The following is a 10,539-nucleotide window of genomic DNA, read 5'->3' as shown; positions in this document are numbered from 1 at the left end:
ATAATTATTATTGGAGCTCTAGCAAAAGAGCATCGCGATTGACGCGTGACGCCAGACCACTTTACGCGTATCAGTCAGCCACGGGCGGTCTTGGCATCTCCGTCCTGTCGCTTTTTACCGTAGCTACCTACTCGAGCAACAGCTTCTCTAAAACATCCAACAGGAAGCACGAGTGCTCTTCTTCTCCACCGCTCCAGACAACATCCCGCGGAAGGTTATTGTAGCTCATGCTGTGACGCAATGGAGCCGACTTTCGACATACCCGACTCCACAGACTGGCTCTCCACGCCGTTAACGCTCCTCGCCCCCCTCGAAACTTCCCTCCGTTGTCAGGTCTGCAAGGACTTTTTTGATAACCCTGTGATTACTTCATGCAGCCACACATTCTGCTCATTATGTATCCGCCGGTGTCTCAGTACTGAGGGGAAATGTCCGACATGTCGGAGCTCAGATCAGGAGCTGAAGTTGCGGAGAAACTGGGCGGTTCAAGAACTTGTTGAGGGGTTCATGAATGCGCGCCCGAGCGTGCTGGAGCTTGCCAGGAGGGCGACGGAGAAGAACGAGGTTGCCATGGAGGGTGGCGGGGAGGGGGACGCGGAGCAACCGGTTATGAAGAAGAGGAAGATAGAGGCGGAGGATGTGGTGGTGGAGAAACCTGAGGAGGGGGTTCGTACGCGATCACAGAGTCGAGGAGTGACGCGACAGGCTCAGGTGCAGGCTGATCCGATTGAGATTGTTGACGATATTCAGGATCAAGAATATATACCAGGTATTTTCCTCTCTTCCAGCTCTGTCCAACTTGAGCTAATTTGGGAGTCTAGATGACGGCTTGGTTGCGTGCCCTGTTTGCTCACGCAGAATGAAAAACGAGGCTGTTTTCCGCCATCTCGATATATGCACCGGCGCCCCCGCTCAAACAAAGCCAACGGCGTTTGGGTAAGATATATTATATATTAGTCTTAGTGAGGATGCGGCGAGAACTAACTCTTCGATCTACAGTTCTCTTTCCACCGCCCCGCGAAACTCTTTTCCGGACTCTACGGAGAAACCACCAGAACGACTTCCGCATATAAATTACGATATATTGAAAGAGGGAGTGTTGCGAAAGAAGCTGAAAGATCTCGGTATACCGAATTGGGGCCCGAAACCCTTGCTGCAAAAACGACACACTGAATGGATGAACCTTTGGAACGCCAACTGTGATTCCAGGATACCGAAACCCAAACGCGACTTGTTGCGAGAATTAGATGTCTGGGAGCGGACCCAGGGTGGAAATTCAACAGTCTCAACCGATTGGACGAGCACCGTTATGCGGAAGGACTTTGACACAGTGGGATGGTCAGCGACTTATACCCCAGACTTCAAACAACTGGTAGCCAATGCGAGAAAGAAGAAGGACGCCGCTGTTCTCTCGACAATACCGAATACAGCTCCGGTGTTAGACGACCCGCAGAGCGCTCTGGCCGTGCAGGAGCCAATTCTGGAGGATCCCATTATTGATGAGCCCATACTAGAGCAGCCTCCTCAAATTCCATTCACAGCACAAGCTAAGAACGGAGAAAGCGCCCCAGAGCTTCCGGATAGCTTCATACAGGAGCCGGAAGTCCAGGCAGCCCCAGACTCGATCAACACCTAGTTCTGCCGTCTCTTTATATTGCGTCGTAATAGCCTTGAGCCGGGGCAGGGCAATGATCTTTGAAGGATTCATGAAGTTTTCATGCATTTTCCTCAACAGACATCCGTGAAAGCTTCTCGATGCTTTCCTCTAGAGCGGACTCTGCATTTTGCTCCAGAGGTCCTTTCCGAATAGCTCCCTTGGTTTCCAGACCAAGGCTATCGAGCTCGGCAAGCTGCTTACGGGTCTTCTCCGCCTCCTCTTCCTCCTTCGTTTCTCGCTCCTTGGACTCCAGCTCCTCGAGCTCATCGTCAATCTCGGCCTCGTCGATTTGAGGTTCAGCTTCGCCCATGATGTTACCAATCTCATCCACTCTGGACATTTCCTGGCGCAGCTCATCGACTACCTCGTCGACCTTGCCGACGTCGCCGACTTGTGCATTCAAAGATCGAAGGGCGCCTGTGCTGGCCTCCATTACCTTCATATATTCGATCTGGTCCGTCGCCTGCTCGATCTTGAGGTAAACCTGCTCTAATTGCGCAAGAGTATCAAGTCGCTGCTGGAGATTATGCTCGGCAAGTTTCTTCGAGCGCACCGCAGCGAGAGCGGTCACGCGGTTCTTATTCGTCAGGGCAGCTTTCGCGGTTGCATTAAGCTCGACAATCTTCTTCTCCAGACCCTCGGCCTGTCTCGTCATTGTCGCCATGAGCGTCTTGATCGAGGCAATTGTAGTATCTTGCTGGTTAATCTCTCTGGGCGAGTCGTTCGTGGGTCGGAATTTGATTGTCTGAAGTTGAATTAGCTGCGGGCATATATATGATTTAGTGATAGATCTTCCATACCTTGCCATCGTATGCAATGGCACCTTTATCACGAGATAGATGGAGCAATAGAACATCAATGTCGGACTCAGACAGCTCACTCTCATCATCTAATATTGTCGCAAAGCTCTCCACGAAGCTGTCCTTAGAATAAACTAAGTCCGTCTTCGTAGGACTCGCCCCCATCACACGGTTCACCACCTTGTCCCCAGCCTCCTGCGACTTGATTAGCAAGCGCATTTTGAAAGCTACATGCACGAGCACACCCATACCTGTAGATTCGCAACAATGACAAGCTCCTGAGTCTGTAACCGCGGCAAATCAGACGCAGATCCAATCACGACACCTCGTATCTGCTTCAACCCCCAAGCCATAACACTCCACGGACTCAGCGTTGTCGTATCAATAAGCCCCCATTGCGGTTTCCGAAGACTCATCGCGCTGGCCTTGTATAACTGCAATGGAACCATGTTGCGATTCCAGATCGCTTCTTCCTGTAACCACAAATTGCGTCAGTACTCCGACCACAAAAGAGCCCAGTCTAACTGAAAAGCCGGAAGAGGAAGAAGGGCGGGGATGCGTACAAAAACAACCGCCAACGCAACCGGCCTCCCCCACTCCGGAGACTCCAAGTCACGTATTAACCCATCGTCAACACTTAGTACCAGATGATTGCATTTCCGTTTCTGTTTCTGAGCTGTACCGCTTCGCGAGCCGTGCGAGGTGATGTATCCGTGTCGCGCGGCTTTCGTTAATGCTTGTTCCCACGCCGAGACGTTGACGGCGTACCCGTCGGGATTTGTTTTCTTTTGTACGGAGAAGTCGGAGTATAATGATGGGAGGCGGTTTCTAGAGGCACAATGTGGTTAGGTAGGGGATGATGAGGGGATGGGGTGCGGTATTTACTACTTTCTGAAAGAGTCTTGGGAGAGGATGTAGGTGAGGAGGTCGGTCATTTTGGTGATTTCAGTGGAGCTATCGTTTGAGAGGGACTAGGTGAAGGGCAATAGAGGTGTACGTAAATTGTATCCGCGAAGCTTAAAGTGTTGAGGTTATTCCCCAGTCGGAGGTTGATGAAGCCGCAAAGATATGGCGCGCATTATCGATAAGAGCTGGGTTGCAATATCACGTGTCGGCGATCTGGGCATGCATGACTCGTGCTGTATTTGTGTATAGTACCCAGGAAGATAGTTGAAGAAAGTTGTACATGCCTCGTGTGAGACCGCTTGTATATTCTATTAAACTAGTCCGCCTATGATACGCCTTATGTCCATCCCGTCGTATAGTTATGCTCGTTCAAAATCGTCATTCGCCGGATTGTCTGTATCCATGGCCGTCTGAACTGGAATGAGGGTCGCCGTATCCAAAGGATTGACAATAAGTGATCTTCGGTTCATGCGCCTGTCTAGTTTCTCGCTAGTTTCCTCATCATCCAGTGGGTTAGTGCTGCCTGTTTCCTCCTTGATGTCTAGTCCGCGAGCTTCGAGATAACCGACCTTCACCGACAGCCGGAGATTCTCAATGAATGTTTGCATCTCCGGCATTGGGAAGGTACCTTCGTTGCCTAGCACATCTGCATACAGACGCTCCGCCTCTTCAAGACAGGCCGAGGCTAGCGATGGCTTTCCGAGTCTGAGCCACATATCAGCAGCAAAGAGACTCCACATTCCGGCCTTGCGACGACGGCCACCCCATCGCACACCGTTCGGCGGAACTCGTGAAGCGTAACATGTCGATATCCGCTCGCTAAGAAGGCCTTGTCCAACAGACTCCACTAAGCCAAGGTCCATGGCCCGCATGGCCCATTTGGCTGCGCTTTCCGCTGCTGAACCTCCACGCGTCCTCAGTAATTCAACAGCAAGAGTGAGACATCGTAACGTAGTGGGAGCGTCGGAGCATCGAGTAAGATAGGAGTAGGAAGCAGTGTCGAACATTTGATCTATGCCCTCAAGTTTCGCCTTGGTACCCATCCCCAAAGGATTTAGTAACGTGCTTACTGCACACATTTCGTAGGCTCCAGCGTGATATTTCCAAGCCTTGTCGTTGGCGTAGTCCGAACGGAGTAGTTCATATGTAGATGCGGCGAGCTTCCAGTCACGAAGCATGAAGGAATAGTCCGCCATTTTGCGGAGTATAGCTTCGGAATGGTCGTAATGGTAAAAGCCCCCAGACACGTTGTAGTTTCCGTTTGCTCCACCACCAGAGCCGGACGAGCGAGAGCTTGAGCCAAAACCAGCCCATTTGCGTGATATTGACACCAATCTACCGCCGATACCTCTTCTCCGCGACGCCACCTGGTCATTCCAGACCGCCACTTTATTTTCCATGAAAGGAACAACAGATTGTGCGACAAGTTCTCGTACGAACCCTTTGATTGCCATCACGTCGGACTCGAAGAGATACAGAAGGCCATCAGAGTCAAGGTCAACCAATGGTTCTGAAATAGTCAGTACAAACGGCATTGATAAAGAAAGAGCAAGCTTGCAACTTACCTGCCCGATCAGAAAGCCGCTCCGAAGGCGATAGCCACTCGCTTTCCGGCATCTGAATACTGTCGTCATCTGTTACTACACATTGATTACTGCGTAGCCTGAGTAAGTGACAGTGTAATCCGAAATGACGCTTCATTTGGTCATAAAGTTTCGTTGATTCGGAGATGTCGTCTCGGTCCTCATCGTGTACAAGAACGTAATATCGGAGGTACTCTGGGTGAATCCACTCTGGAACTTTCCGTTGACCATTGTTCGTGTCCGCGTATAGTTGTCGGAGGGACTCGAGAGGAGCGGTGTTGCGGGAGCTGATAACGATTATAGATGCTACCGGATGGCGAAAGGTTTCATGTGGGGATGCAGAGCCGATAGAGAGTAATTGCCGTAGAAAGAGTTTATATAGAGGTGATGTGGTGGATAGACCTACGAGGTCTTTAGGGTGTAGTGGTCCGCTTGGCGGACTATCAGTCGAGTCCAACTGCTTCTCCAATACAGCCTCAACTTGGGATAGGGGTGTATTCCGCCCCTGAACTGTGTCGTCGGGTGCTTGACATATGTCTCCCAGGTCAACAAACCGAACCCCGTAATCTTCCCAGCCACGACTTGACCCAGCGCTATCGCGAACGACCAGCTTTCCCGGCACGTTCTCTCCAAAAGGCCGAATCAGTTCCCAGAACCCATTCTTAAACCCCTTTTGCCGCACGAGGTCGTCGGTATCTGGAGATGCGTAGACACCGATCACGGGTGAGAAGGACCGAATTATCAGAGACCGCGTTTCCAGGGCGGCATCCGCTCGTCCATCTATGGGCGACCCGAGTGATGTCCTTCCTAACTGAGGTGTCGATGATCTGGCAGCTTGGGTGTGGGGAGAAGCGGCCCGAATTGGGAGATCGGAGGTGGTATGTGACAGCGGGCGTGTAGGGGGCGAGACAATGCTTGTTTCCAATCTTTCTGACTCTAAGGACGCAGTCGAATCGCGACGCTGATGGGGCGATCTCGTCTTTGGGGGCGCACGCGGCACGCCGGGCGAGAAGGACGGCGGAGGTTTGACCGGAGCAGCATCTCCGGGCGATGTCATGGACAAAGACTAGAGTTCGGTGAAGAGAAAAAGAGCGATGTAAGGGGCACTGGTATTAGCCCATGGACCGAGAATAGGAGAAGATATCGTAATTGCGGCGATGTCGTCAGGGAGGAGGAGAGAGGAGAGGCAATGACGAGATAAATAAAGGTGAGGCTGCGAGGCGGTTGTTCGGCGAAGCCAACTCATGCGCCGGAACGTGGAGCGACTATTCACTTCAAGAGGATCGCAGCTGATTCGCGCAGTCGTTCGACATGCGAAAAGGGAGTGTCAGGAAATCAATGAAGCGACGTAAATATCTTGAGATGTGTCAAACCTACAACCGAGATGTTGAAGAGGGACTCGTTCTCACAGCCAATGAAGGCGGTGATAGTCAACGGCCGCTGGACTTCCACCTGCGCTCGCCGATGTTGTGACTCAATGACCCAGACAGCTTTCCTCTTCCTCCCTCTGGGATGACTATCCCTCCATGTTCGCTTCTCCTTGCTCCTTGCTCTTCCAGCGTGCTGCCAGACTAACGCGAACAACGCTGCCTTTTACTAGAAGCCCCTCACTGCGACTACCCCTCCGCACTCGTTTTCCGCGCCCTCATATTTGTTTTGCTTCTTGCAGCACGTTTATGAGCCGTCATCTTTCTGTTGACCCTCCGTCTCCGCGCGCAAATAAAAGGAGACGAATCTCTACGGGCTCCTCTACGGAGGCTGCTCCTGAAACAATGCCCCCAATCACAGATGTCTCCCCGGACCAGCTTCCGACGTTAGAACTTACCCCTCTCGAAAGAACATTGAAGACTTTACTTCTCGATGTAGCTCGGCATGCCCCAGAAGACGGATCAGGAACTCATCACGATGTTGGACCCTCCGAAACTGTCCTAAGGTTCACTGGCGGCTGGGTGCGGGACAAATTGCTGGGGGTGGAAAGTCATGACATAGACGTCGCAATCACTAACATGACGGGCTACCATTTTGGAATGAAACTTAAGGAGTATCTAGACATCCCGGAAAATCTGGACAAGTACAGGAAGAATCACGAGAATGGGGAGCTACAGCATGCGTTGATCCGCCTTCACAAGATCGACGCGAACCCGGAGAAGTCGAAACACCTGGAGACAGTGACGACCCGAATATTCGGCTTTGACGTGGACCTAGTCAACCTCCGGAAGGAATCTTATACCGCGGACAGCCGGACCCCTCAAATGGAATTTGGTACGGCGGAGGAAGATGCTTTGCGCCGCGATGCCACCATCAACGCTCTCTTCTATAACTTGAACGAATCTAAGGTTGAAGATCTTACTCAGAGAGGACTGGCAGACATGCGAGCTGGGATCATTAGAACTCCGCTAGAACCATATCAAACATTTGTTGATGATCCTTTGCGAGTGCTACGACTCATTCGGTTCGCTAGCCGACTAGGATACCATATCGACAGGGATACGGAAGAGGCAATGCAACATATTGATATTGGCAGCGCTCTGAAGCTCAAAATAAGCAAGGAGCGTGTAGGCATTGAGGTGGAAAAGATGTTGCGAGGACCCGATCCACGCAGGGCGCTTCACATCGTTGATCGCCTTAACCTATATCCGACTATATTCGCCAACCAGATTGACGATGCCGAGGCAGATACATCTACGTGGTTCCATGCCTACAACGCCCTACACCGACTTTTAACTTCCAAGGACGAACCAGAAGATATCAGCCATGTTCGGACTATCCTCATTCGTGACTCGCTTGAAGAATATTATTCTTGGATCATCTCTGCATTTGCTCCGTGGTCGGCGGTTGCTCCACGTGCTCAGGGGGAGAAGAAGGGAAAACCACCACTACCTCGTGCGGCGGAGGTTGCACGGGACTGTCTGCGCGCGGATAATAAGACAGTAGATGTCTTAACTCACGCGGCCGCTGCCTGGCGCGACATTATTGATGTAAAGTATGCGGTTGTCGAGGGCCGTATGCAAGGAACAGCTGCGGAGGTTCGGCAGCAGGTTGGGCTGCACATCCGCTCATGGAGCAAAGACTGGAGGCTGTGCATCCTTCTCTCTCTCCTTCACGAGATCATGCAGGGAGGAGAGTTCATTGACGGTAAGCCTGGACCTTGCTTGTCTCATACCCGCAAAACTCACTACTAACCACCCCTTTTAATGCAGTGGTGAAAAGCTATGATCAGTTCATTTCGTATATATTAGAGCAAGGCCTTGAGGGAGCCTGTGAATTGAAACCGATCGTAAACGGAGGAGATGTTATGAAAACGTTCAAGGCCAAGATGGGGCCCTGGATGTCTAAGGCGCTGGATTTGGTGATACAGTGGCAATTGCTGAATCCTGACATCCATGACAAGCAGAGGGCGCTGGAATATCTTGAAAGCAAACGAGAGGAGCTAGGTGTATGATAGCCATTAGCGAGTAATAAAATGCACCATCAAGTTGCCAAACCACGGTACTACAGTAGGTCTCTTGTATTATAGTATAGTAGTCTTTGAAAGCCTGAGGCAGCAAATGATGGGGTCAGCTTCCGCTCTGCTCGCTTTTCGCTTCCCTCCCTGGTAACAACTCGTTTTCTCACACCTCGTGTGTGAGCAATGCTCGAAATAGAATATTAAGCAAGTATGGAAGAACTGCGTATTGCGGCCCGTGAGGCGCTTCAACAACCAGCCGTCGCCTCTATTCCAGACTCCGCTCTAAGTAACAACGCTATCTCATTCGATCTCGAACAACTATGGCGAGAGATATCCCCCTACAGCGGCCCAGAGAATACCAAGGTGCGCAATAAATCTACCGGATGTGACTCAGTGCTAAATGCTCGCAGAACCTCGAAAATCTTCTACTCGCACAGGCTTTCTTGCGTTCCCAAGACCATAAAAGTCTGTCGGATGCGGACAAGGCTGCCATCAACAGTCTCTACAGTTGGGCGAGCAGCCTCGCACTGCCTTCTCCAGTTTCTGAAGACTCATTGGATGAGCCGGTCTCGAAAGGTGGGTGTACCGTGGGAATCCGTTTTGAGCAGTCTGACAATCGCCTAGAGCAAGAAGAAAGCCGGCGGCGATCGACTTTCGCCCTGTCTGTGATTTCATTGTTAGCTGGCCTGCTACCATTAAAGGATGTCGAGCCAGTGCAAGATGTTACCATTGCTATAGCGAGTCTCTCCTCAGAGACCGACCCGTGGACTACACGTGAGGCTTCCACCACGGCAATCACACTATTAAGTGGGCTCGTCAAGAGTCTTGAGCGTTCTTCTCTCTGGGGGATAATAGAGGCTACTCTCAAGACTCGAATCAGACCACTATTTGCCAAATCCAAAAACCCATCTATCACCGAAACTGGCCGAAAGAATTTTCATCCGGTTCCTCCACCCCGGTTTGACCAAAGCATCTTCGATTCAGAGACGAAGCCGTGGAGAACCCATGCTGCCTATATTACAACCGTATTCTCTTGGGTCGTTGAGCAGTATCAAGTAGGTCTTGATGATTTTCAAATCTAAGTCTATGGTATACTAACCACAAAGCAAGGCTGTCGATCGCACTTACCTCGAAGCACACTTCCCTCTCATAGTCCCATCTATTCTCACTTTAATCGACGACGACAGTCTCTCATCCAAGTGCACAGGCTGTACACTTCTCACTAAACTTCTCATCCCCATCCGTACAAGCAATTCCGACATTCTCCGCCGCACGAACCTCTCCTCCGTATTCGAAGACGCCATAAGACCATGCTTCCACTCCCTCCCAACCATCACCCCAGAAGACGAGTCCATCGACCTCCTCTCAGCAGCCTACCCCGCTCTCCGCTCCCTCCTCTTAACCAGCTACCCACGCCCGCCCCAGGGACAAAACGAGCAATTCCTCTTCGCAACAGTAAAGACCCTCCGAGATCATCTAATCCCATCCTTCCACCACATCAGCTCAACAACTGCATCCGCAAACTCAACATCGACACTCTCCTCCTTCCCACACCCGCGTCTTTCTACCCTTCTCCTAGACCAAATGGCAATTGTCTGCTCAGATCTAGGAATTCACACGACGAAGTATCTCCAAGATATCGTTCCTCTCATATACAGTACCCTCTCGAACCCCTTTGGCCCCGCATACCCCCCTCTCCTCCGCGCTGCAACCTGCTTAGCCAGAGCCGTGGTCTTGAATGCCTACCCCCGGCTCTGGCGCTGGAGAGGAGAGATTCTAGGCGCTATCTGTTCGTGCTGGGTTTATATTCTCGAGGACGAGGTAGAGCAGTTGCGCACCGCGTCAACGAACAGGGGATCACAAGAAGGTGAGAAAGCTACCGAGCTCCAAAGTCTAAAGAGGGAATTTCGGGGTGTAGTGTATCTACTAAGGTATGCGCTTGAGAATCCTGTTTCTGTGAATGAGGACCAGGGGCAAAGGGAGGCGCAGGAGAAGATTGCGGGCGAGTTACAGACGCTTGTTGATGCGGATGAGAGTTTAAGAGAGTGTCTTCTGAATGAAATCGATAGAGAGGATGGTGTATATTTTGGATTGGAGTCATGATCAAAGAGTTTGGAATGAATAGAAATAAGTTTCATCAATATA

The 10,539-nt window shown here is 51.2% G+C and overlaps 4 protein-coding genes across 4 annotated transcripts; 2 read left to right on the top strand and 2 right to left on the bottom strand.

Moving 5' to 3' along the window:
* The first annotated feature begins 157 nt into the window (after nt 1-157).
* On the top strand, nt 158-1,676 carry rad18 (E3 ubiquitin-protein ligase RAD18). Its single transcript, XM_073718424.1, has 3 exons — nt 158-769; nt 822-936; nt 1,000-1,676. Exons 1-3 carry the CDS (start codon nt 241-243, stop codon nt 1,634-1,636), a joined length of 1,281 nt encoding a protein of 426 aa, XP_073573247.1. The 5' UTR covers nt 158-240; the 3' UTR covers nt 1,637-1,676.
* On the bottom strand, nt 1,676-3,616 carry BJY04DRAFT_25578 (putative vacuolar sorting protein SNF7 family protein). The gene is made up of 5 exons (XM_073720019.1): nt 3,346-3,616; nt 3,021-3,285; nt 2,709-2,930; nt 2,458-2,652; nt 1,676-2,402 (listed from the first exon to the last, which is right to left on the bottom strand). The coding sequence occupies exons 1-5, from the start codon at nt 3,390-3,392 to the stop codon at nt 1,716-1,718; spliced, it is 1,416 nt and encodes a 471-aa protein (XP_073573246.1). The 5' UTR covers nt 3,393-3,616; the 3' UTR covers nt 1,676-1,715.
* Nucleotide 3,617: 1 nt separating this feature from the next.
* BJY04DRAFT_25577 (ER-golgi trafficking TRAPP I complex 85 kDa subunit-domain-containing protein) lies at nt 3,618-6,237 on the bottom strand. The gene is made up of 2 exons (XM_073720018.1): nt 4,929-6,237; nt 3,618-4,873 (listed from the first exon to the last, which is right to left on the bottom strand). Exons 1-2 carry the CDS (start codon nt 6,001-6,003, stop codon nt 3,723-3,725), a joined length of 2,226 nt encoding a protein of 741 aa, XP_073573245.1. The 5' UTR covers nt 6,004-6,237; the 3' UTR covers nt 3,618-3,722.
* A 481-nt stretch (nt 6,238-6,718) lies between these two features.
* On the top strand, nt 6,719-10,497 carry BJY04DRAFT_226490 (uncharacterized protein; the record flags this gene model as incomplete). The annotated part of the gene is made up of 6 exons (XM_073718423.1): nt 6,719-8,081; nt 8,147-8,380; nt 8,612-8,757; nt 8,805-8,901; nt 9,019-9,449; nt 9,505-10,497. 6 exons carry the CDS (start codon nt 6,719-6,721, stop codon nt 10,495-10,497), a joined length of 3,264 nt encoding a protein of 1,087 aa, XP_073573244.1.
* Between the last annotated feature and the right edge of the window lie 42 nt (nt 10,498-10,539).

This window comes from Aspergillus karnatakaensis (assembly GCF_047715665.1).
Source record: "Aspergillus karnatakaensis strain CBS 102800 unplaced genomic scaffold BJY04scaffold_14, whole genome shotgun sequence".
NCBI lineage: Eukaryota > Fungi > Ascomycota > Eurotiomycetes > Eurotiales > Aspergillaceae > Aspergillus > Aspergillus karnatakaensis.
Note: the sequence above shows the minus strand (reverse complement) of the source record. Positions and strands in the feature narration are given on the sequence as shown.